Genomic DNA, 26267 nt, shown 5'->3' with positions numbered 1-26267 from the left:
ACATCTTATATGCCATGACCTTTAATCAGAGATGTGCTGCTTGCATTTTAATACAGCTTTCACAAAATGTGCTCCCTTTTTGCTGGGATTAGCTTCATATTGTACTCCAGATGTGCATTTTCAGGGGAGATATTAGACAGTGAGTTCCCTTGGCTGTTCTGGCTTTTTTTCTGAAACGAAGTAACTTCTTTCATCTTTGACAAATATGAATGTGCTCCTTGTTAAAGTGCCAGGCCAGCTTGCACCCTAGTAGACATATAGCATTATTGCTTAAAAATTTCTGCAGTGACTGTGTAGTGAAGTACACATGTGGTGAGTGTGGTAGTTTGCATGGATGTACCTTTTTTGTCATGGGTATAGACTAAATCCTTTTTGAGATTATCTTTTTAAAACTTGCTCTCCAGTAAATATTTGTGCATTCCAAAACATAACACTAGGCTCTTGCAATATACATCACCCAAAATTTTTGTATTAAGTTCAACCCTCAAGAAATACCAGTATTAGAATAAAGAGAAATAATCAGCACAATCCTCTCGAGTCCATTTCAGCTCAGGAAGTTGCAACAGAAACTGTGAAGTCTAGAATCTATCAGAAAGTACATGTGTGATTCCTAGTGAATATAGAACATATAGAGTATCTTCAAAAGCAGGATTTAGTCATGTAAAGCTTACTGCTAAAAGATGTATGTGGTATTGCAGGACTCCCTCCTCTTGCTGAGCTGGCTATGTGTGGACAACATATGGAATTTGATGAAGAAAATTGTGAATGCATCTGTAGACATAAGTGTCCCACAGATTTCTTTCAAAGTAAAGAGAATTGCAGCTGCTATTTGTGTAGGGAGAGCCAGGAGAGCTGTGCTCTAAAACACAAGATATTTCATGCTGAAACCTGCAGGTAAGTGATCCTTGCCATTCAGTGTCTACATTGCAAGAGCTGAATCAGAGATGCAAGTGCTTAATTGGCTGGGATTTCCACTTGGGATAATAATAATAATAATAATAATAATAATAATAATAATAATAATAATAATAATAATAATAATATTTACAATACTTAATGTACAAAAGGAATCTAAGGTTTGTTTGTATTTTTAAGAAATCTGTACAAGGCCACTATTCAAGTGTCAATACTTGCTACCTTTTTTTTTTGTGCTAATCTTTAGGGAATGATGATTAAAACTGTACTACAACTGGTATTAGTTTTTGCAATGAGATACCAAGTCTTGTAGGTAGGCAGAGCCCATCCTGTGACAGCTGTTCTCTGTGCCAGATGAAGGCAATCTCATGGATGGTTAGGGACAAAGGCTCCCTAAATTTGCACACAGAGCACACAGCACATTCCTTATCCGGTTTGTCCTCAGAGCAAGTAATTTTCTAAACCTAATGCAATTTTGTACACATATAAATCTACTCAACTGGCTCTGACTCCACTGAGAAGCAGGAAAATGGTTCAGGAGCTACAATACTCCATGAATTTCCCTAATCTGTTTGTATTATTAGTTCTGAGGTTTCTGTGTCTTACCTCAGATAGAAAATGCCCTCTTACAACACCTGTTTTCATGGATTAGTTATTTTTTTCTAATTTTTCAGAAGGCTTTGGTCCCGTGTAGAGACCCAGGAGCATGCAGTAGATTAGTCTCAAAGTTTATATAAGGATAGCCAGCACGCAGTTTCCCTGGGTACCTTGGCAGAGCTGTAGCTCACTGAGTGGTCACCCACAGGGTTCATTCCCAGTGGCTTCATAGGTTCATTAGCAGGGAAGATGCTGTGGAAGAATTAGCATTCGCATCTTCAGGTTCAGCTTTGAAAACAAGGACAAACACAAAATAGTTGGCAAGTATAAAAATAGCTAAAACAATTAGCAGAGCTAAAAATGATCATGAAAGAATTGGTTATTTATATGTTTCGGACAGATGGGAGGGCAGCAATGTAATAATTTGTTTACATTAATTTGGCTTCTAAAAATTCCTGAAATCTGGATGCAGGACCTTAATGCCAGACTTCCATGCAGTATTTCTGGAGGAGCAAAGCTGAATGATGAAGTGAGATCAGTTACTTTGCAGAGTCCAAGGGCAGCACTTTCCAGTGCTAACCCTCAGGACTTCACTGGTTTCAAGCAAGGAAAGCATCACTTAAGTTGTGAATCTGGACAAATGGACTACTGCAAGACATTGCTGTAGCCAGAAATTGTGAGGCAGCAAATTCTTGTCTCCCTCTGTTGTAGGATGTCAACACTTTCCCAAACAGTGTGTAGGAAGCATTGCATGCTCAATGATGAAAAAGTTGAGGAATGTGACCGTGAAGAATTTTCATATTAAAATGCTTTTCTCTTTTGTATTCTTTTTCCTTAATCAAACAGTTGTGAAGACAGATGCCCATCCCAACCCAGAACATGCCCAACTGCCAAACCAGTGTGTTCCAGGCATTGTCGTTGTCCAAAGGAGAAGAGAGGTTCTCATGGGTCCCAAAGCAGAGAAACTCCTTGACTGAGCTTCCCCTATTCTTCGAAAATCCACTGCTTTGCAAAGTAGCTGTCACTGACTTTCAAACAATAGTAAACATGGACATCTTCCACATTACTAGCAGAAGAATTAATCCAGTCTGCATTTATTTATTAGAGTAATCACTAACTGCAAGTGAATCCTCTGGGACATTGGTAATTGTTCTCTAAGAGGTAACAACAGCTGATGAATTTCTGGCTGCATGGAAGAAAGATTGGAAGGTACCAGTTCAATGTTACGTTATGGAAGATGAAACTGTGTATTGGAAATAGAGTCACAGTCTCCAGCCAGTCATTCAGATATTGAGACTTGATAATCTTAGCCTCTGAATCCTTAGCTAATGCAGCTCCTGGGTAAAACCTTCTTCAGAAATTCAGTGTACAGGATTTGGCTTCTAATAGGTTCAGCACTGAGTTATTTGATCTACTGTTCAGCTTTGATTATCATTTTGTGTTTATTGTACAACTACTGTCAGATGTGCCATATTTAAGTGTATATAAGAAAATAAATACATCAGTTATTCAAGAGGATTTGATTTTTCTCAGTTATTTTAAAACTGCCCAACAACAACAACAACCAAAAAAAAAAAAAAAACCAAAAAAACAAAAACCACACCCCCAAAAAAACCCCCAAACCCCAAAGCCATTTCAAGTACAGTTTTCTTACATTTGTTCCACAGGGACTGGCTCCTGCCCAAACCCAGGTCGAAACAAGGTCACTTGACCCAATAGTTTCACTAAAAAATAAGTATTTTTTCCCATGTCAGCTCGACAGCATGTGTGATTTATTTATTTGTTCCTGGTGTAGTGTGTTAATCTTCCTAAGGGGATAACAGCACTAGTACTAACTCTTCAGTGATTTTTTGGAAAAGCACTGTTCACTAGAAGATGGTTTTCCTTTTAGCCTACCATGCAATGAAAATATCTCCTTCGCACTGAAAAATTCCTCTCCCCAGTGTGAGGTCTGAGTAACAGTGCTTTAACCAGATCAGAAAAGGGCAGTACTATTTTCTGAGCCACTGAAGTCTGATGTGAGCTAGTCCAGAGTAAATATTATGAGCAATAATCCTGAACTGGAAGTGATAGTCTTGACATCTGTATGATTTTTTTCCCACTTGATGAATTCTCCAATTCTACACTGCACTGTGAACAAAGGGAATAGAGTATATGAAACAAAAGCTACAGAGATGGAATGTTTGACACAACACAGGGAATAGGAAATGGATTTCTGATGTGCAACTAAGATTTTTTTATTATTATTCATATAGGAAAACCAGCTTGCTTTATAGTAAAATTAGAGCCAAATCCTGTAAGATTGATTGAATGGCTGGACAAAGCACCAAACAATTTAACATGCCTTTAGTCTCAGAAAGGCATTTAGGATTTGATCCTGAGTGTTTTATTTCCTAAGCCAGCTGGGACCTAGGTCTGTGCAAACATCCCTGCAGGCTGCTTGTGCTACCTGTTCTGTGAGCTGGTCTGGGATCCTGACTGAGCAGCACAGTCTGACCCGTGAGCATCCTGGTGCAGCCCCTGCAGCAGGGCTACCCCTGGGCTGCACTGGGCTCCTGCTTGTGGGTGTCCCTCCAGAGAGAAGGACATGTGCCACCAGCATGAATTCTGCGTGGAGAAGAAGGGGAAGGCAATGCCAGTGCAAACCCAGGTGAAGCAGCCTGGCACCACAAGCACACCCTTACATCTCTCCTGCTCCTCCTAGAAGCTCTAAATTCAAACACCTGTGTGGTGGTGAGGTCCCTGAGCTCCAAAGGGGAGTGAAAGGAGTGAAGCTCCCCATCATCTCTCCTCTATCTCATCTGGGGGCACAGTGACCAAATGGCTGTGTTGCCAATAAATTAAACCTCTAGCACACTCCTCAGAAAGCCAGGCAGCTACAGAGGCAAACCTGACACTTAACAGGTAGCACCAGAGGTATATGGAGTAAAAATATACCTTTATGTAAGACCACACAAAAGTATTTGTAAAGCTAAATTCTGTGGAAAGAAATAAAGCTTTTACATTTCCTAGCTCATTCTGGAGTTCAGCAACTGGAATGCTGTATTAATTACATCTGTGTCTTGTCAGTGTTGATCTGTAGAGGCTTCCTTGGTTTTCTGTCCTGACCAGTGAATAAATTAACTTCATTTTTCAAAATGGAATGCTCTTGCCAGACAAACAAATAACTCTGCTTCAACCCCAGAAGGCTCTTAGATAAAGCAGTCACTGAGGGGCTGAACACCATGTCCCAGAGCTTTTCTTACAGAGATAGAGAGGAATTTGAACATGAACCATCCAACCTCCAGGAGATTGCAATGGCCATTAGAATACCTAGGCTGGAAAGGTACCACCACTGACACCACTGTGAGCCCTATTCTGAGCTTTTCACATTTCCCCATTCCACTGAAAAAGAGACCAGTGCCTGGATGTCCAAAGCAGGACTGAAAATCCCAGTGGGATGGAGTGAGATGAGATCTTGCTATATCCATAGGCTTCTTTCAGTCTCAGCCTCTGGGTGAATTTAACCTTTAACCTCAAAATTTTGCTCTTAAATCTTACGGATCACTTTGTTAAATACTTAGGCAAATATTTTTGATAGTGCTGTGGTTTAATTCCAGCTGATAACTAAGTACCACACGACTCACTTGCCCTACCACCACCTAGTGGGGAGATTTGGAAAGAAAAAGTAAACCTCATGGGTTGAAGTAGGAACAATTTGACAATTGAAACAAAATTAAATATAACAGCTACAACAGCAATAAGAATAATAATGCTACTACTAGTAGTGGCATTAATGGAAAGGGGAGAGAGAGGAATAAACCCAAGGAACACAAATTATGTACAACAGGATAGCTCACACCCACTGACCAATGCCCAGTCCATCCCAGGGGGGATGGGACTCCCCCTCCCTAACTCCCCCTGTTTATATACTGGCCATGACATTCTATGGAATGGGATATCACCCACTGGCCCATTGCGGTCAGCCATCCTGGCCATGCTTCCTCACAGCTTCTTGTACATCTGCTCTCTGTCAGAGCATGGGAAATTGAAAAGCAATACTTAGCAATAGCCAAAACATCAGTGAGTTATCAATATTATTCTCACACTAAAAACAAGACACAACATTGTACCAGCTGTCAGAAGAAAGTTAACTCTATCCCAGCCCAAACCAGGACAGATATAAACATGCTCAAGCAACAGAGCGTGTGTGATCATCAAAAACACACCTGGAGGTCAATGTAAAATTCAGTGTTATTTCACTGAATTTAACCCCCTACAGGTTCTTCTGCCTGTGAGGGATTTCTGTTTTGCAGGAGCCTGAAAGCTTGTGGATTAAGAATGGTTCTTAGGCTTACTGTGAAGATGGAAAAGGAAACTGCTTCTAGTGACATTCACTAGCAAGCATGACCTAAGCAACCAACACACAGGTTTTTATCTAGTTTACAACCTGGATTCTCCTTAGAGGTTCTCAGCCCTAGTTTGTAGAAGCCTTATGAATGTACTTCTGCATGCTTCAAGCAGGATTGTCAGCTCTGGTGCAATCTGCAGGCATCCTGCAGTCTATTTCTTTTACAATAAATTCCTACCCCAGTGGATCGTCTGCTCTAAGACCCTGTGCCAGTCTCTTGTAGGGTGCTGCTCTTTGCTACCCTGCTCTCCTAATCATTAGAAAATTACCAAAGCTAGAGCATGTAGTGCATGTCTGTAACATTCACTGAAACACCATGTGGAAAAGCTCAGGAATTTAAGCACAATGCTGTGAATGACAGTGCTGTGTGATGGTCTTCACTGCCACAGCCCCAAGAATATCTGGATGTCACTAACTCTGTGGTGTAGCCACAAATCCTCTATGTGGAAACCAGGACTGAAAGGAGGGTCTGGGTAAAAATGCAAACACATGCAGATAATTAGATTTTGGTGAGAATCCATAAAAGCTCAATGCTATTTTGTTGGTGAAATTCTGGATTTTTCATTTAAGAATATTCAACAGACTTTAAAATGGAAATGCTTTATGTCATTTTTCATATTGATACATCAGATTGACTTTTAATTCGGATATTTAATATAACAATTCAGAAGAATCAAATGAGGCATGTAAAATTCATAGCAGATCTCTTTTTTGACTGATGTCATTAACTCTTAACCTATGACTAAATGACCCTCAGAGAGAGAAGGTTATTGAGCAGTGGAATGTTCTCTTTGAAGTTTGAAAGGTCTTTTATTACTGTGTTCAGCATGACTTGCTTTTTAGGCATATGGACATGATTTAGAGATTTCATGGGCAGAATAATAGTGCTAAAAATTCTTGTTGTGGTGTGTCTTAATTTTCATATAGTGAGGATGTCTTTAATGTGATATTTGTGTTATGTATGTAATATTAATGACAGTACATAAACAATAATTTTTAATTCTAAATAAACACATATGAAGTTTCTCAAACCATCAGTTTTTATGAGTAGCTAGCTTCTACTTATATGTGGTTTCTTCAGGAAGGGGACAATAAAAATATAAATCAGAATAATAGCTAATTGAGTCAGGAAATATTTATCTACTTGCCAGAACCGTACTTGACTTCCAGAAGGACAGAGATACATGTGGTCTTACCAAATGCTGGTGACATGGAAGAAATTCAAGCACATCCTGAAAGCACTGCTCTCATTTACTCCAAAAGCTATCACAGGTCATATGCTGTGACATTGCTTATGGCAAGAATTATTCACTGGAAGGTTGACAGAGCACATATAAATCCTGTCATACTCATATACACTGCAAACATATAAATCTGTATGAATCCTTTGGGCATCCACTCCAGCTGACTCGTAAGGTCCCTTCCTGTATTCCAGCAAAAACAAATGTGAATCTAAAATAAGTTTATTTTTTGTTTTCTTGTACCACTGCAAGCCAGGATTTATGTGATTACAGTTATTTTGCTTTACAGTAGTGTAAAAACAAAAAGGAAAGGAAAATCTTGAGAACCCAGAACTGAATCGGAGGAAGCTCCTTCAGCTGCCTGTTTCCTTTGTATTTTCTAAACAACTGGTAAATGCATTTCAACTTTAAAATACCAAAGAGGTTGCCATCTTCTAATTCTGGACTTGTGGAGTGAATTGCTCTTTCTGGAACTACAAGGTAGATACCAGGCCAAGTAAATCCACATTCTCATTTATTAAAGTCTACATTAAAAAAAAAAAAAACAAGCAAGCAGGGGTTACAAGTGATGTACTGCCATTCATTTTATTTGTCAAACTCCTACATCAGCAGTTACTTAAAAACCTCACAAAAAATTTTTAACTCAGGGGTAAAAAATCTGTTTTAAATTAAGATAAAAGGAAAGTGCTCCCTAGGCCAATAAAACAAAATGAGTACACAAAATGATGTGTCAGGGTTTGGTCTGCATTTTGACTTCAAGGCCATTAACGCTCTTCTTTGTTTCCACTTTTATCACACTTTACAATACTACTCAATGTGAAAGGTCATTCAAGGCTGAGAGCAGTCAGTGGGGGATCCCTAATTTAGCATGAACTGTTTCCTCTCTTGAATATCTAAAGGTACATTTAAAATGTTTATGGTTGAATTATCAATGATTTAATTCTAGTCTGCATTGGTGTATGCTATATATATTTAAAAATACAACAGTAGTTATACAAAAAATATCTAGTTATGGAATGTGATCACAAATTAAGTGTATTAAAAATAAGGTAACAAAGTAGGAAGCATTTCACTTAGCCTTTTGCCCCACTTTCTTATGCTTAGTGGTATTTTTAATTGGTGAAGAATATCTCTGATGTGTGGCTTAGGGTCACAGGTCCAGCTGAAAAGGTAATGCAAGATACACCCAGATAACCCATCAGTTTCTGTAAGGTGACTCATTGGCAAGGCATTTATCCAAAACTTTCCCCTGACCCCAGATCCCACTGTCTGCGCACACTCATGTGCATCCTTTGATCTTTTTTCTTGGGAAAGTGTACCCTGGTTCCTATTAATGGACTAACTTTTCAGAACTGTGTTTAAACATTCAAATACAGTTGCATAGCGGTTATTTTGATTCAGTCCTCTGAACAAAATTACCAATACAAGTGATGAAACACAAGGAAGAGCTTAACACATCCACAAGAACTATGCAATGCTTCTTATCAATATTGTCTTTGCCATAAACATAAATATTTTCCTGTAGCTGAGTTATGAGGCATATCATGAAAATCTGTTGAAAGTCATCCAGCCTCTCTCTTCTTCCATTTCCCAGTGCATCCCATTTTAAATCTACCCACAGCTCACTCCTAAAAGCTTTCAGAGCTAAGAATGCCTACACTTCTCTGCCTGTGCCCTGGAGTACAGTCACCTTTCACCTTGCCCTGCTCCACATCAATTAAATTAACCTCAGAGCAGCACTTTCCAGACCCACAAAGCTTGCAATCTGTGGCTTTCGTTTCACACCTCGAGAATGGTTTGCATGCTTCTCTGAGTCTTCTCAATTCTAACAATCAAATAAAAATTACTTCTTCCTCCATAGACCTTACCTTGTTTTTTATCTCTAAATATTCAAGGCTACAGTAACAGTATCAATTTAAAGAAACCCTTGTCTAATTTAATGGATTTTAAAGTATAATTAAAATTAATTATTCTTGTCTTACAGTTTAAATCTGGATTCAAACTATCAATATGAAGTTAATTATAGTATCAATATATAGAACTATAGATAGTTCATGCTTATTTTTTATACTAAACTCAATTTCCTTTAAATTCAAACCGTAGAATGCAGGCAGGTACTACTCTATTTGTTACAATGACTACAGAGAACAGTGCTAAAAATGTTCTGGAGCATTTGTGGGTAGGGGCATTAGTAGTACGAAATAAAACATACCAGCTTAAGGTTCTTCAGCTTTGCACAGAGATATTTTGCAGCACCACAAGGACAAACACATTTTAAGTTTCCAATAGCTCCATCTACTGTTGTCACTGCACCTCTTTTTCTGCTCCACCACCAAGTCCTCACACACACTCAACTTCCAGTTAAACCCATTTTGTGAGCATTTTAAAGCTGAACCCCCCTGACAGTTCTGCCATTCCAGTTTGTGCCAACTCATAGAATCATACAATGTAGAACTCTACATAAATTGCCAGGAGTTTTTAAGAGTTTGTCAAATACAATTTTAAAGATACAAACAAAAGACCTCTAGGACAGGCCTTCTCTTCTAGCACAGCTGATACACCAGCATTAAAGTACTCTGATGTGGACCCAAGGCTGCAAAAGCAGAAACAAATTTGCAACTAAATAGACAGTGAAATCTAGTAAAGCTGACCAAAAAAAAAAAAAAAAAAAAAAAAAAAAAAAAAAAAAAGTGGAACAAGTCTAGTCTGGTCAACATGCTGTGGCTTCATAACTGACTCCAGACCTGCAGACCTGTGTGTTACTGTAAGTCATTTACTCATTTGATCCAAGTCAGACACAGGCAGAACTGTATTTCTCTCAAATTAGTCAGGTGGCTTGTTAGAGAGTTGATAGCAGTGGTATGCTGGCTGCAGGACAGATATTCCCTGGGACTGCCAGTACAACATCAAATTCTGACAAACTTAAAATGTCAGGATAAGCACAGACACCGCTTTGCATTGTGGGCTCAGAAATCTTTTTTCTGCCCTATTTGATGAGTACTTAAGCTGGAACTTCTGAGAAGGCAGAAGACAGGCACCATCCAGGCTTTGTTTGCCATGACTGCTCCTGCTAGGGACCAGGAAGGACCAGAGACCAAGTGTCCAGGTACTGGAATGGATCCTGCATGGCAGTGGTGAATGACTCACTGGCAGGTGGTGTAAAAGAGGATTCTTCTCAGTAACAGCCAAGCACTGGGAGCAGCTCTCCTGTCCTGTGTCCTGCTAAGAGATGTTTCCAGTCCTCTGGAAGCCCAGAGGACTGGAAACTACTCCTGGTGTATAGCCTTTGACTGCTCCCAAGCCCTCATGCTCTTCTTCACCCTCACTGACCCGATTTGACAGGGAAGGGAATGCTCTGGGGTGGAAGGGCATGTAACATGCAGAGGATGACCAAAAGATTGAGACCTCAGGGCATGCATGAGATGCACAGATCACACACATGTGACAGCAAAGAGACACAGCCTTCAGCCTTGCCAATCAACTTCTCCCTTCTGCTAGCAATTCATGTCCCACAGATGAATTCCAGACTGCTTGGAAGGGAGAAGTGTCTGTAAAATGGAAAACCAACTTATTTTCTGGCATTTAAGAGAGAAATCTGGCTTCAAGAAAATAAGCCTTTTTCCCAGTTTGAGTTTAGTGGTAATTTCCTTCACAGACAGCACTGTGGTTTGTTAAGCCTTCAACTTGAAACCTGTATTTCAGAAGCACATTAACATGTAATTTTAGCCAGTTTCTGTGGGATTCCATGAATAGAAAAACCCAGGTGCTTGAATGAGAAAGCCATGATTTTTCCTGGCTGCTTTATGGGAGGTATTGCAGCCAGGTAATAAGATTGGCCATACACAGTAGAGACCAGGCAAAACCAACCTTTCTATGGTATTATAGAAATCTATTAGATCCTGTAGCTATTTCCTAGCAGCAAAAATCCACTGCTGAGGTAGACAGTTGGACCCTAACTCCCCCTGTGCAGGAATCTTAGAAGTGACAGGTTCTTCAGCCTTACCCTGTAAAAGTAAACTAAATGGAAGGACAATTAGTCCTCTTTCTTCAGAAGAACAATTCCAAGCAATACTGCTTTCCTCTTTGTTTTGGAGCCTATTTAATTCTAGCAGGATCAAAAATGGCAAACACTATAATTTTTCAAACAAGGTGTTGGGCTGTCTCTGGCTGTCCTGCTTGGTTTCATTAACCTGTCTGTGTTTATTATACATCCATAGACCACAATTCTCCAGCCAGCAGTACTATTTTTCACTGATGTACTTCATTTGTGGCTTCCAACAGTTTCTGCTTTCCTGGATCATGAAAAGGAAATGTCCTTCACTTCACGCCAGCTGTGCAGTCTCACACCACTGTTCCATGTCACAGGATTTCCAGCAGCACCGTGGCTCCCTTGTCACTGCATCAGGCTCTAGAGCAGCACTGCTTCACAGCTCTTTTGTGAAGTACTCTGTGTATAACTGATAGCTTGTTTTTGTCAATTACTATTGTTTTTAATTATAAATGTGCATGATTTAGGCTTATGGAGTGTAAATAAAAGCATTAATTTAATACACCAACTTGTAACACACAGCAAAGCCGCTTCACCAAACAGTGATAATCTTTGCTCCATACAGACATGGAATAAGAGCAATGTCACCCAACAGGCTGCGAGATAGAGTGGAAAATTCAGCCTGAGAGGAGGCTGAATGGGAGTGGAAAGTGTAGAGTACTTGGCAGAAAATTTTCCTATATTTTCAGGAAGACTGAAGAGGTCTCCTTGAACATGATGGCATCTGCTGCATGAACAAAGACACAGGAGTCTCTTGGAGTGTCCTCCATCTTCTCTCTCTATTAACTCAATTTATGAGATGTTTTAGACAGCATTCAAGGACCAGGCTTGGAAGTGGCAATTACTCTGCTGTCACAGGTTTTATATCTTTACTCTCTATTTATCCTACAGTCTCACTCTGACCTTGTATGTGCTGTGAGGGGGTGAATAGACTGAGTGCAGGATTTAGAAAGCAAGAAAGTTTGATTCTTTCTTCAGCTGTTGGTCCGTTCAGTATCAGCTTCACCTCAGACAGGCCAGGATAGACCCTGGATAGGACCAGGATCTGTGACAATGTTATGAATACACCACACAACACCACAGCCAGTGAAAAGTGAATGTTATCCCATCCTTGTGAACCAGCTGTGGAGACAAAATTTAGCAGCACCTTTTTCAACTTGGCAGCGGCAAAGATTCCTTTCCTTTCCATTAAGGTTTGTCCCAGGCTCCTTGGCAGACAAATTTTTCAAGTTCCCTTGAACATGACAACAGGAGAAGGCTGCTGATACAGGGGGATTTACTGGACCACGGACAGGAATGACATTAAACTCAACTAGACACATTTAATGAAGAACACAGATGTCAGACCACCAAAGACAACATGCCAGGCCAAAAGCATGAAGGCTGGCCACAATCCCTGATTTCCTTCAGAAGGACATCCAGAGCCTATGACCAACTGCCAGGAAAGTAAAGAAAGAGGCTGCTATGTCATGTACCAGTTACGATTCCTCTTCAGATTTTTGAAGTTTGCATACCAAGAATTACAACTTCTCTAGAGGACATGCACGAAGAACTAATCTAAAAAAAAATAAAATTCTAAATAGTTAAAACCATAAGTATTGTTTTCCCAACAGCTAAAATTGGAGTGACTTGACAGCTCGATTATTCAGGGCAGTGTGACAGCAAGGGAGGTCACCCCTATCATTTACTAGAGCTCACACAGGGTGCTGCACTGGAGAACCCCCAGGTGCATTCCTCCTTCTCCTGGCACTACTTTGGTGGCTTTTTCCTGGATGTAATTGAAGGCCACAGCTTTACACTCAGGCTACAGTTTCTTCTGAGAACTAGGATCCCTACAAACTCCTGCTTCTCAAACTCTTCTTCTTTCACACTCTGCTGTTGCTGGTGAGAAGCTTTTCTTCTGGCCTCACACTCAGCTTATCACCCTGAAATTCAGGTTCTTGACACTCCAGAGAACCACATGGTGATGAAATCAGATTTCCCAGCACTGGTCCCATCTTTCTGAACACATGAGCAAAATTCAATCAATAAGCAATGCTTTTCTTACTCAACACAGTAGAGGTTTTCACATCTTACAGTCAACAGATTGAAGTGCCTGATTTCCTCCTTAGTCCTGTTCCTCCCTTCCTGGGATCAGTGCCTCCAAACCACATCTGTCCAAGCTTCAATCTAACAGGAATCCATGCAGCCAGCACTCCAGCCTAGGTCAGCTTGTACTGTCACTCACAAACACATTTGCATAGGAGTCATGACAGACTCAAATCTGACAAAATTCATATCAGAAATCTTGGCAAGAGGAAGGAGCTGCCAAATATAATTTTGGGAACATACAGGAAAGGCATGAACACCCTTCTTGGCAGCCAGCAGCAGTCAGGACAGAGTCGGAGCTGCAAAAAAGGCTGATGGTAAGGCTCCTTGAGAAAACCAGGAATAAACAGCCAAGTGATGCCAACCCAGCTCCTTTCCCAGTGTCCAAGCTCCTGGACCGTCTACAAAACCATGTTGTTTTTAATTTATTTTAATTTAGAGACAGCAAGCTTCCAGCACTTGTAGCAGAAGAGTCTAGAACATTTCAGGAGCTCCAGCTACAACTGACCCAAACACACCAGAAGAGCTTCTCCACTGGGAGCAGAGCAAAGCCTTTGGAACTTTGAGGCAATCCCATCCCTACATGGCATTTATGTCACTTTTTTCAGTAGCTCCGTGATACACTTTTTTGACAACAACCGTCCGGGACGAGCTTCCCACTAAAGCAAGGACATCGCTGCTGCATTCGCGCCGTGCCCGCGGTGCCTGGTGCCGGGAGCGGCGCGGGACACCGGGACGCGGGGACCGGGAGAGGGGTGGGAGCGGGAATGAAGGAAAGGCGGGGCCGGGAGCGGGGCGGGATCCCGGGATGGGAGCTGGGGCGGGGCCAGGATCGGGGCGGGATCCCGGGCTGGGAGCGGGGCGGGATCCCGGGCCGGGAGCGGCATCCCGGGCCGGCGGCGGGGCGGGATCCCGGGGCTGAGGCAAGGCCAGTCCGGCGCAGCGATTGGTGCTGGTTTTCCCGCGTGACGCCGCGCCGGGCGGTGATTGGCTGCGGCCGCGCCGCGCGGGCGTGGCCGCGGCGGTGACCGGGAAATGGGGCCATGGCGCCGGGCAGCGCGCAGGGAGCGCCGGCCGCCGGCAGGTACGTGCACGGTCCCCCGCCCTCACCGCCGCCCGCGCTCCCCGGGGCGGCCGCCGCGGGTGCTGGACTCTTCACGGGGCCGCGGCGCCGCCCCTCCCTTCGTGCGGCCTGCGCGGGACGCGTGGTGGGCCCGGCGGCGCCGCCGACGCTGAGGGGGCCGGGGGTCGTCGCGGGCGGCCGCCGGCGAGTGATGGCGGCTTGTGGTTCCTTCCCTCGGCAGGAGCGGGCCCGGGATGGAGGGCGGAGGCCCGGAGGCGCACAGCGTGTGCATGGTGTCGGACTTCTTCTACCCCAACATGGGGGGCGTGGAGAGCCACGTGTACCAGCTGTCACAGTGCCTCATCGAGCGCGGCCACAAGGTCCTGGTGGTCACCCACGCCTACGGCCACCGCAAGGGCGTCCGCTACCTCACCAGCGGGCTGAAAGTCTACTACCTGCCCCTGAAGGTGATGTACAACCAGTCCACGGCCACGACGCTGTTCCACAGCCTGCCCTTGCTCAGGTACATCTTCGTGCGGGAGCGGGTGACCATCGTGCACGCCCACAGCTCCTTCTCGGCCATGGCCCACGACGCCCTGTTCCACGCCAAGACCATGGGGCTGCGGACCGTGTTCACCGACCACTCCCTCTTCGGCTTCGCGGATGTCAGCTCGGTGCTGACCAACAAGCTGCTGACGGTGTCCCTGTGTGACACCAACCACATCATCTGCGTCTCGTACACCAGTAAGGAGAACACGGTGTTGCGAGCAGCCTTGGACCCTCGGATAGTCTCCGTCATCCCCAACGCTGTGGATCCCACCGACTTCACCCCAGACCCCTCGAGGAGGGATGACAGCACAATAACAATTGTTGTTGTCAGCAGACTTGTTTACAGAAAAGGTAATGGGGGATCAAATGTAGGCTTGTTTTGGTTTCCTTCCTTTGGAGAGGTCTTGGTCAGATACTTAGGCTGTATCTGTGCTATGGATGGAATTTTCACTTGGAGTGGTGAAGTGGCTGTTCTGAGCTTTTGTGTTTGTGAGCTCAAGAAAAGAAATGTACATTTGTTTTTGTACATGGTGGGTTCACAGGTGTGTTTCCTTTTTAATACTGAGGAGACCAAAAACTGCAGTTTGTAAAATGGAAGGTTTGGTGCATATTGGACATAGGATTTAGAGCCTAATCTATATATTGTGTTAGAAATGTTTGAATTGTTTTTTAAGTTAATCTAGTGACTGCAGCTTAAGTGATTTTTTTTTCCATTTTTTTTTCTCCTATGAGGTCCCAAGTTGTGGTTTTTTTCATATTTTTGTGTACAATAGTTTAACTGTCTTCAGGAGACTTTTTTTTTTTTTTCTTTTTTTTTTTTTTTCACTTCTTCTGCTCCTGAATGTAGTTGTAGATGTGGGCTACATCATGAGAAGTTCTGAAATCAAATACAATAACAGCTTGCCCTAAATTTTCTACTCTTAGGTATTGATTTACTTAGTGGTATAATTCCTGAGCTCTGTCAGAAATATCCGGAGTTACATTTCTTAGTTGGAGGAGAAGGACCAAAACGAATCATACTGGAAGAAGTCCGGGAGAGATACCAGCTACACGACAGGTGTGTTCTGCGTGTGTCCGTGACCCTTCAGGGTGCTTCAGGGGTGGGGACCTGCCTGCCTCCCTCCCCCAGATAAACCCCAAAGCTCGAGGAGGCCTAAAGGCAAGGCAGATAAACCAGACACTGAAGACTTTGAGCTGGACTATGGTCCAGCAAGTTAATTCATATTTCTATGAATAGGCCCTGAATGAGCCTTTACTCAAGGCATAGAAAGGTGACTTAGATAGAGATTTATCATGCCTCTCTCTGCAACCATGCTACCTTGTTACCAGAATGTTGCTATGACACAGATGCATTTATGTATTTCTATTGGGTATTTTTGATCAAGAACAGTTTCATATTCTCAGTTGTTCATTTTATTTTCTAGGTTTTTTGTTGCCTGTTTTGTGTTTTAGTCAGTGACTTCTCCAATTGTCAGTATCGTTCTCATTTTACCCTTTATTGTTTTCCAATATCTCTTCAAGATGATAAGTCCTGATCATTGTATCTTAAAAACTTTTTCCCTTGTCAGACTGAGATTGGTCAGAGCTCACACTGAAAATTCAGATAATGCATTTGACAAATCTTAATTATTAACTGAAGGAAGCCATTTTTTCTTGCAGAACTAGAAGTCTCAGTAGCAAGGTTCTGGAGGCAAATGTCATTAAAACAACAAATCCTCCAACCAGCTTTATTTTCAGAAGTTTATTTCAGTATGACAATAAAAAAGCAGGATCTTCTATTTCTCCATTGCTGGAAAATTTTAGAGGAAACTAAACTGAGGTGCCCATCTTTGTTCTCTCACGAGATAAGTGTGAACCATTCAGAATCTGTGGCATTATTATGGTCCAAATCTAGTGTTTATCTCTAGGGGTTTTTTCTTTTTTTTTTTTTTTCCCTCTTGTATGCAGGGTGCGTCTTCTAGGAGGCTTGGAACACCAGGATGTCAGAAATGTCCTGGTCCAGGGGCACATTTTTCTCAACACTTCCCTCACTGAGGCCTTTTGTATGGCTATTGTGGAGGCAGCAAGCTGTGGTTTACAGGTAAAAAAAAAAAAAAATCTCCCTACCTGGAAAGCATGTATCCATTTTAAACAAATTTCACAATGAAATAATATGTGCCTATCACATGATTTCATCTGACGCTCTGTCCTGACAGAGGTAAGCAAATGTTATCGCCATTTGCAGATCACCTGGAAGCTGAGACAGAAGGGTTAACTCTGAGAAGAATTTTGTGTAGAATTTGCAGTAACTTGTAGATCTACTCTCAGTTCTCTGAAGTAGTCAAAATACTATTTTGTATGTACTTCTTTACAGAGTTTTGGGGTAGTTGAGGTTCACAAAGGTTTACTTCAAAAGGAGGTGCAAAAAAATTGTCTTACTGTGGAGGGATTCAAGATAAGTTGGAGAGAGAACAGTAAAAGTCCTAACTAATTTACAGCTCAGATTAACAACTCAAAAAGAAGTTGAGTCAATAGCCATAAAGAATTAGTTTCACGTAAACATAAAGTAAAATGTAAAGAAACCTTATTAAAATGTAAAGAAACCTTATTAAAAAGATAGACTGATAAGAGTACTTAATTTACAGTAAGTATAGAAAATGTGAGTGACCTCAGTTTTTCCTTTACTTCAGTATCCTTTGACAGCAGTTACTACCTAGTTGTAGTTACTCTCTTGCCATCTCGTCTCTAGAGGTGAGGAAGTTCTGCAGTTTCTTATTGCCCAGCGTTTAGAGATGATTGCACAATGTAAATCTTAGGTAATTTCTGATTTCCCTTTTAAAACAATAATTCAGATTAATATAAATAATTTTTTGCAAGTGTTCAGTAACCTAGGAAACTGAAATTTTAAGTATGTGGTAAAATTATCCTCTGCAACTAGAGGTAACAGTTTCTTTGAGATACTGTGGAAGAAATGTCTAAAATCTGGTTACACAGGTTTAGTTGTGTACAGTGGCACACACCTTCAGGAAGGATGTCTCATAACCTCTCATTAGACCTGTCTGATTAGTCTTCTGTTTTATCATGGCACCAAAGAATCATCCTGGACAGTGTTGAAGGTAATCTGCTATGTTTCGTCTTCTCTGGGGCTCACACCTTTAGTTCACATACAGGTCAAGTTCCCAAACCATGATATTTTCCTATTCTTTTAAATAGCTACATCTAAACCATGTAATAGCATTGACTTTGCACAGTTTCGTTTTTTATGTTGCATGTGTGCTGTTTCTTTTGTTTATTTCAAAGGTGGTGAGTACAAGAGTTGGTGGGATTCCAGAGGTACTTCCAGAAAATCTCATCATTTTGTGTGAGCCCTCTGTGAAATCTTTGTGTGATGGACTAGAAAAAGCTATTGCCCAGCTCAGATCAGGAACTCTGCCATCTCCAGAAACTGTTCATAATGAAGTCAAGACATTTTATACGTGGAGGAATGTAGCAGAGAGAACTGAGAAAGTATGTATAATCACTTCTTTTAAATTCCCTGAAAGTAAATTTCTGAAACAATTCTTGCTTTGAAATACTACTATGCATGTTCACTGTGTAAAATTCCATTGTAATTGTTCAACATGTTTCCTGTCAAACATACATAGTTTTAAAAGGTCCAGAAATACTTTTTTTTTTTTTTTCCTAAATGGATCGGTGGATTTTTCTGTTTGTATTTTCTAAAATGCCATAATTGCTGGTAAATATTTTGAAGAAAAGCCTAGATCATTAGCTAGATTTCTACTCTTTATTTGTTCAAGTCTTGACATGAAGTAACTTTTCTGGCATAGCTGGAAAATGTGCTGCATAAGGTGTATGACAAGGTAAGAACAGTTCATGACAAAGCTTTGCCATGTGCTAACAAGTTTAAAATGATGAGAGGTAGTTCAATGCTGGAAGGCTGAACACAGCTGAGTTTACATAAGCCGTGGTTGTAATGAAAATTTATTTTCATAGTTTGGAAATTATATTTCAGAACTAGAGCTGCACTTCAGTAGAAAAACTCTGCCTTCAGTGAAGAATGTTGGCTGCAGTATTGTTACAAACGCCTGTGGAGCTGTGTCACTTTTGACTTCAGCTCCTGTGTTTTAGGAAGGAGAGAGTAGCTGACCCCCATGTCTCTTAATTAGATTGTACTGCACTCAACTGTATATCTCTCACAAGCCTCCTCAAAGTGTACAACCAGTTTATTTTATTATTTTCAAATGTCATCAGTATCATTCATTTTATGATTTTGTAACTGCAGGCAACATTTGAATTGCAAAGTTTTTACAGACATTAGCCTAGATTTGAGTTTGCTTTACATTGCCTTTTCTTAAAAAAAACCCACCAATACCTCATGAAGGAAAATACTCATAGAATTGGTAGAAGTATGCATAGATCTTAAATTGTACAGAAGACAGTTGTTTGTTATCAAATTAAGTTACCTGTAGAATGGAGTCTGTAATATTCTTAGGGAAATAACTGTGTCCTTCAAGCTTTTTTGGAGTGGTTTGTAGTTGGCTGTGGTTTAGCTGTATAACAAGTCACTAGTAGCATGTATTTGCTTTGTGCAGTAAGTGAACTACTGTTTTATCAAACGAAAGGAGATCTGGAATAGTGCCAAACTCACCTGTGAGTTCATCCATCTTTGTGTTTGAAATCTTGTAATTGCATGTTCAGGCTCTTCCTGGGACCGATGTGAATGTGAGATTAGAACCCATTAAATCCATTAAAACCCCCAACCCTTTCTGTATAATATCACATGAGAGACAAATTATGCAGCCTTCCTAGTTAATGAAATACTTATGAAGTATGTAAAAGAAGAGAATGTTTCCTATTTCTCCTTAAATAAATGAATGAAATATCTAGAACAAGACTTACAAATCAGCACTTAGAATCTGCAAAGATTTTTGGGGGGTAATATTTGTCCCATCCGGTAGCTAAGACTAGATCATTTATTTTGTGCAGTGATGACAAAGTACTGCCTGATTTTTGAGGTAGAATCAATGCATTTTTAAGATGTTACTTTCTGTCTCCTCTCTGTTTAGGTGTATGACAGAGTTGCAGATGAAGTGGTTTTACCAATGAAGGAGCGACTTGACAGACTAATGACTCACTGTGGTCCAGTGACTGGGTGTATTTTTGCTTTTTTTGCTGTTCTGAACTTCCTTCTCTTGGTGTTTCTGAGGTGGATGACTCCAGATTCCATTATTGATGTTGCAATAGATGCTACAGGACCTAAGGGTGCATGGACTAAACAATATTTTTTTGGGAAGAAAAGAAGAGATAAAGAAGAACTTCCAAATTCCTAAATTGCTGAAGTGGAGAGGGAAGAATGTGTTGGTCACTAAAAGTTTTAATGCTTGCTGACAGAGACATTACTCTTAAAACTCTTTAGTTTCTTTCTGAAGTTCTTGGAAAGAAACTTAGTTCAATGTGCTACCTCAATTTAGGATGATGTTCTTAGTTCAGTTTTGGATTCATGCAAATTTATGGGCATCTCTTTTGCACTGAAAGCTGGGAGGAGAGCGTGTTTTTATATATATCAGAAGCCTTGGAAACAAAAATACAAGATTTTTCTTGATAACTTGAACATTGCGGAAAGGGACTGAGGTGTTTGGGAAAGCAAAACACAACAATTCTTAGCTTACTGTAGTTCCTGCTAATCCCTGATATTTACTGTGATTTTTATTTTAAGACCTCTTTCAAAATAATTAAAAGCTCAACAAAATACACCTTTTTTCTCCTAAGATGAAAATGGCACTTGAAATTAGTCATAAAATCCATTACCATGTAAATTTCAGAGACTTAGTTTTAGCAGTTGTGTTCCAGTGACAGTGTTTTGCCTGCCTAGCATTATTATTTTGAAGTTCTTCCCTATTCAGAGTTGCACATCCTGTTGCTAAATCAACATTCCATAATGATTTTCTGATATTTTCAGAGGTGCTAAATTTGTCCTGTTCTCATACATGTGTGAAAATGATCTAAAGCTTCTAGTGGTTTTGGATTTTGTTATTGTTTTTCGGTACATAGGGGAAGAAATAATATTATTTAGAGATAATACAGCCTTTAGAAACATCTCAGGCCTGAAAACTTCCAGCAGTCTGTGCCAAAGTGTGAGGTAACACATGTGAGAGAGCAAAAACTGAAGGGCTTAAAAAGCACACTTGTGCTTACCTGCTCTCTCCCACCTCCCACCCACCCATCCCTTTTCCCCCCACTTCTTTCTCCTTCCTCTTACTTATGACCAAAGTGGCATTTCAGTCCATCTCTGGGAGGGACAGTGTTCAGGGTGAGTGATTTCACCTCATCCACATCAGAGACACTGCCTGGCAGGTGCTGCACGTGAAATCTTGGGAAGGTATCCCTTAAGTGGAAATAATAATGGCTGTGCTTTTCATGGAGAGGCAGAGAGAAGGAGCAGTTGTGAGGAGTCTGAGTGGTGTGTACGTGGGGCAGGAGGCAGCACAGCATTCTGCCAATGTGTGTGAGAAGAGGAGTTTATTTCATTTGTGTCAACCACCTCTAAAATTGCCCCTTGTCTGATGCACTGGGTTAGTTTCTTTTTTCAAGCATCACTAATGATGATAAGCTTCCTATTTTATGACTGGAGTATTGTGTGCTGATGGACACTGTATTAATATTAAAACTGTGCAATATGAAAACACTGTTTCCAAACCCTTGAAGGGTAGTATTTAACACACTGCTTCTGCCAAATTCATGTTTGGGTAGAGATGTAATTACACAAGCATTTTATAATTTCATTGAACATATTTTCATGAAACACAAAGATAATGTAAATAATTGCCATATATAAAGTCTATTTTCTTTTACTAGAATTTTTAGCCTTTGATATGTAACATACAGTGTGTAATATTACAATTTGAGTTTTTCAAACTCTGCATTAAAAAGTGGAAGTCATCTAAAATGTGCCACAAGATTTAAGGATAAATGGGTAGAATTAAGCTAATATTCTACTTTTCTAAGTTTTTGGGTTTTTTTTATATTGTTCAAGCATTCAAATTTCTAACAACCTTTTGAAAATACTGATTGCCACTCCAGGGAAATGTTTTTTATATATATATATATATATATATATATATATACGTGTGTGTGTGTAATTTTAGTAATATGTTGTTCGTTTTCTTTTAATTCTGTTTGGTTTCCTGCAACATCTGCAAACAAATCAAAAGGATTGCGTGTATCTATTTAAAATAAGATTTCTTTTGTGGAACATTGTGTACTTATGAATAACATAATAAAACCTTGTTATAGTCTTGTTTACAAGACCAATGTAAAGATTATCTAGAGGTTTATTTACCTTTCCATAAAGAATGGATACATTTCATTAATATGTGGGAGCTTATAATTAGAAAATACAAAACTACAAACCATAATGCTGCTTTTCACCACTGGTTGTGGGAGTTCTTACGAGAATGTTTTTTAATAATCACCTTTCTGTACAAGCTGCTATACAAACTTAACCCATAACTGGTTTCTCAGATAACACCACTTGTATTACACAGAACTCTGTGGGAATGATTTGCTCACTGGCCTTGTGCAGTGGAGTAAAGGGTGATGCCACAGAAACGTTTACAGTTTTACAAAATATCAGTGGGTAACATGAAAAAGGTTAAATAAAATAAGCAGAATACTAAAAAAAAATACTTAGACAATGAGTGTGGTTAGAAATTAATAAAATAACTTGTTAAAAAATTGAAATGTTTTAATTGTGCTTGCAGGTAACATTTGATTGTTGTGAAATGCCAGGGAAATGTTAGGAAAGGGAGAATGACACTCATTAAGCAATGTCTTGCACAGAGCAGAGCCTCTGGTGTGTAGGAGGAGCAGGAAGACCTGTATAGAATGTCCCCGACCCAAACTGCAATGAAATTCCATCCCCAGGCACAAGGAGAAATGCTGTTTCCAATACACTATGTGCAGACACTGTGAATTAAGGTAGTGAAAATTGTAGGTTAAACCGTACAATACACCATACAAGCATCATGTAAAGTGTGGATATAAGATTAGTCTTTCAGACTGTGTTTTAGTGGGTGTGGATGTATCTGTAAGAAGGTAACTACTGTAATTTGCTTGTTTTGTGGTCAATTTTTTCTGCATCTGTTTATATTTTTTTTCCTTTTTGATATGAATTTCTCTTTACTAGTCCCTTTATTTTCATATATGCTTGGGCTTTTAAAAACTAAGTGTAAAAGTCTTTCTGGTGCTTTCTGCTTCAGTAAAATACAGACTTTATGTAAATAGATAAAATAATAATTTCAAAACGGTTTAATATTTTGATTTTTCAATATTTCAATAGTATTTCAATATTTTTAGTGTTTAATTGCTGTCATTAAACTAGTCTCATGATATTTGCTGTGCATCATGACATTCGGTATAATGTTGACTTCCACAGTTTTCCCTAATGACTTGAACACTGACAGAGATAAAAGGTGGATATTTTTTAAGGGAATAAAACTAATGACAGGATGTGGCTATGTGTCTGAATTTATTAATTTATCGAAATTACACATTTTTCTTGTAAACCTAGCAGGCAGATTAGGTTGCTTTCAGATCCTGACATGCTTCAACACTGTCACAGCTCTAGAGATGCTACTTGTGCAGGATTCATTGAACTTGAACTGTGCGTGGCTCGTTGTCTTGTGCACGCTGGTTCTTCAAGCTTCTTGTCTAAGCAGGAGGGATTGGTGCATTCCCTGGGAACACAGGCACTGGCTGCTGCTGGAATTTGCTGTCTTCCTGCCCAGACAGCTGCAGGAGTTTCAATAACCAGACCCTACCCAGCGTGATGAGTGGCAGATAGGTGAGATGAATCCCACATTGGCTTGAGAGCAACCAGTGAGTCACTCTCCACATCTCTGTAAAAGGAGTGTTGTAAGTGTGCTGGCCTAAGGATGCGAATAAGGCAAGGCTGGTGTGGGAAGTAGTGCCATTTATTAGATCAAACTGCTAGAAAAGAACTAGCCAGGCTCTGTATGGGCATCTTTGTTCTCATCTCTTCTGTTTGAGTGTTTCTGACTCCTTTTTTTCCCCCAGTTGCCTTACTTTGACTGAATACATTGGATACTCTAATCCCAACTACATACATTAGAAATACACTGCTGTAATTCCAAGTGTGTGCAGCATAGGAATAGACCAATACCTCTTTGAAGTTCTTTCAGATGAGCATTCCTCATCCCTTTTCCTCATCCTTGCCAAATTCTTCAGGTCACATCTGGTATTTCTCCTTAGAAGTTGGATAAAGTTAAGGTGAACCTTACTGAAAATGAGTTGTTTTCTAAGCTGGATTGCCCTTTTTTTCCTGCTTCTTTCTTGCATGTGTGTAAACTAGCATATATAAACATTACTTTTTGAGTTTTTTGGAGGATCTAGCTAACTACTTCTATTTACCTTCTCATGACAATTTTTTGGAAGGATTAATATATTTTTTGGATATTTTGATTTAACAATTTAGTAGTTATTCTGGAGTTAAGGAAGAGTGATTCTTGGAGTAGTTTGGGCATCTTACAGCAGTTCTCAATGAGGTGTGTTTTGTCTACAGGGGGCTGACTTGTTCACTCAAGTCTATCAATGGAGTTGCATAATGCACCTGGTTCGGCTCACAGCAATGATGCTCAAAAGAGCAAGGGAGGAACGATGACAATCCTGTGTCTGCACTGTCATTGCTCCTGTGATCTGCCTGTTCTCACGCCTACACCATGTTGCTCATCTCTAGTTTCAAAAATACCAGAGATTTCTGTGTGATCACACCCGATCTTGCTGTTTTTTGCCTGACTACCACCCTCACCAGTATTTATACTTTCCACCATGCTGTTCAGCTGTCTTCTCAATGATAATTTTCTTTTACATCCACTGAATTAATTTTCCTAGTGCTCTTGTACACTAAGAGCAGATTAGGAGATTACACAAGTTTTTCTCAAATGACTCACTGAATAATTTAACTGAAAATCTTTATTTGTCTTGTACTGAAGCCAGGAGGGTGATTTTGCTGCTACACAAATAGAGTTAGTCCTTCTGGGAGAGTCATGTTCCAGCAACTGCTTCCAAGCAGTCAAACTTTCCTGTGGTTTTCTAGAGCACTTGGAGAGCTCTTTGGTATTATTCCATTAGGGATAAAAGAATTTCAGTGGCAATCACCTGATTTTCAGTCTCTTGTATTTTTCTCAGTTTTATGGACATGTACAATTCTACATACCAACTATTAGGCTGATTGGGAAAGAAATCAATTAATTTCCTTTGCAACCAAAAGCTCATTTTTGTCTTAAAAGGTGCTCTTTCTTCTTGTTTGTCTCCTGTTGAGAACCAAATTTATAAATCCTACACAAGAAAGATTTCTCTGTTATTCAGGCTGGCTTTACTTTGTAATGGTCTTAATATTTTTTATGGGTTCTTTTTCTCTGCATCCAACATTTTGTTTTTTACAGCTTTTACTATTCCTCTGGCTCCAGGAGGAATGTTTTCTTTTTCTCAGATTTTTCTGGGCTGACCATTCTGTTCTTTAGCCCACCTTTTTCTGTTAATTTCTCCTCTGTTTCTTAGCTGAGCAGAATTAACTGCCAATAAACCAATATGTTTTTCTGTGATTCTTTAACTGAACTTCTCTTGTCCTGTAATCTATATCTTCAGCTGTCTGTGGCAAACTGTATTAAAGTGATTAAAAAGAAGAAATTTTCTTCTTTTGGTTTAAAAAGTATTATAGCTTCTACAGGTATTTAATATTACTGTGTGAGGAAAGGTAGATGTAATACTTTTGTAAGGAGTTATGTAAGAATGTAATAACTTGGTTTAATTCAGAATTTTAGAAAAATTGTTTCACTTGAGAAAATTGCTTGGGGTGTTTTATCTCTGCACATATTTTATATAGCATTTTAGGGCACCTGGGAGGGCTGAGCACTGAAGACAGCGAGGTACTAAACCAGCTGTATTGCTATAAACCAAAAGAAATTACATCTAAAATACCCAGAGAAATAATTTGCATGTGCATATCCACCATCTCTTTGGAACCTCTAAGAGAGGAATTATCCTGCTCTTTTCCTTGACAGATGTTGGAATTGAAGGCTAAGAGAACCTGGGCAAAGAGGGGAATCAAGTAAGAATTAAATACTCCTCCTGTGGTACATATAGGAAAACAGGAATAAATAAAAGTTTAAAATAAAAAGAGATGGGGTGTTCTACATAGATTCAAATAAACACATGCAAAAATAACCCCCTTTTTTCTCTATGGAAGCCATGTGCCTTCAAAAAGAAAAAAAAAAAGGGCAGTTAAAGAAAGGGTGCATCTTGTTCAGTTTCAAATATTACACCTTTGAATCAATGGAGGATAATGTAAAAAGATTTCCAAAACAGACAATGCTGTTT

General features: G+C 40.2%; 2 protein-coding genes across 2 annotated transcripts in view; both read left to right on the top strand.

Moving 5' to 3' along the window:
- Positions 1-3023, top strand: part of VEGFD (vascular endothelial growth factor D) — a 30176-nt gene extending 27153 nt beyond the window's left edge. The window contains exons 6-7 of the mRNA XM_041416544.1: positions 699-894; positions 2359-3023. Of these exons, the coding sequence (XP_041272478.1) occupies positions 699-894; positions 2359-2485 (323 nt within the window). The 3' untranslated portion in view covers positions 2486-3023. The remainder of the gene's footprint in view (positions 1-698; positions 895-2358) is intronic.
- An 11263-nt stretch (positions 3024-14286) lies between these two features.
- Positions 14287-23464, top strand: PIGA (phosphatidylinositol glycan anchor biosynthesis class A). Its single transcript, XM_041416560.1, has 6 exons — positions 14287-14363; positions 14584-15242; positions 15816-15948; positions 16839-16971; positions 18171-18377; positions 19937-23464. Exons 1-6 carry the CDS (start codon positions 14323-14325, stop codon positions 20198-20200), a joined length of 1437 nt encoding a protein of 478 aa, XP_041272494.1. The 5' UTR covers positions 14287-14322; the 3' UTR covers positions 20201-23464.
- Positions 23465-26267: the final 2803 nt, after the last annotated feature.

This window comes from Onychostruthus taczanowskii, unplaced genomic scaffold (genome assembly GCF_017590055.1).
Source record: "Onychostruthus taczanowskii isolate IOZ18803 unplaced genomic scaffold, ASM1759005v1 scaffold52, whole genome shotgun sequence".
Classification (NCBI taxonomy): domain Eukaryota; kingdom Metazoa; phylum Chordata; class Aves; order Passeriformes; family Passeridae; genus Onychostruthus; species Onychostruthus taczanowskii.
The sequence above is the reverse complement of the archived record's forward strand: the minus strand, read 5'-3'. Positions and strand labels throughout refer to the sequence as shown.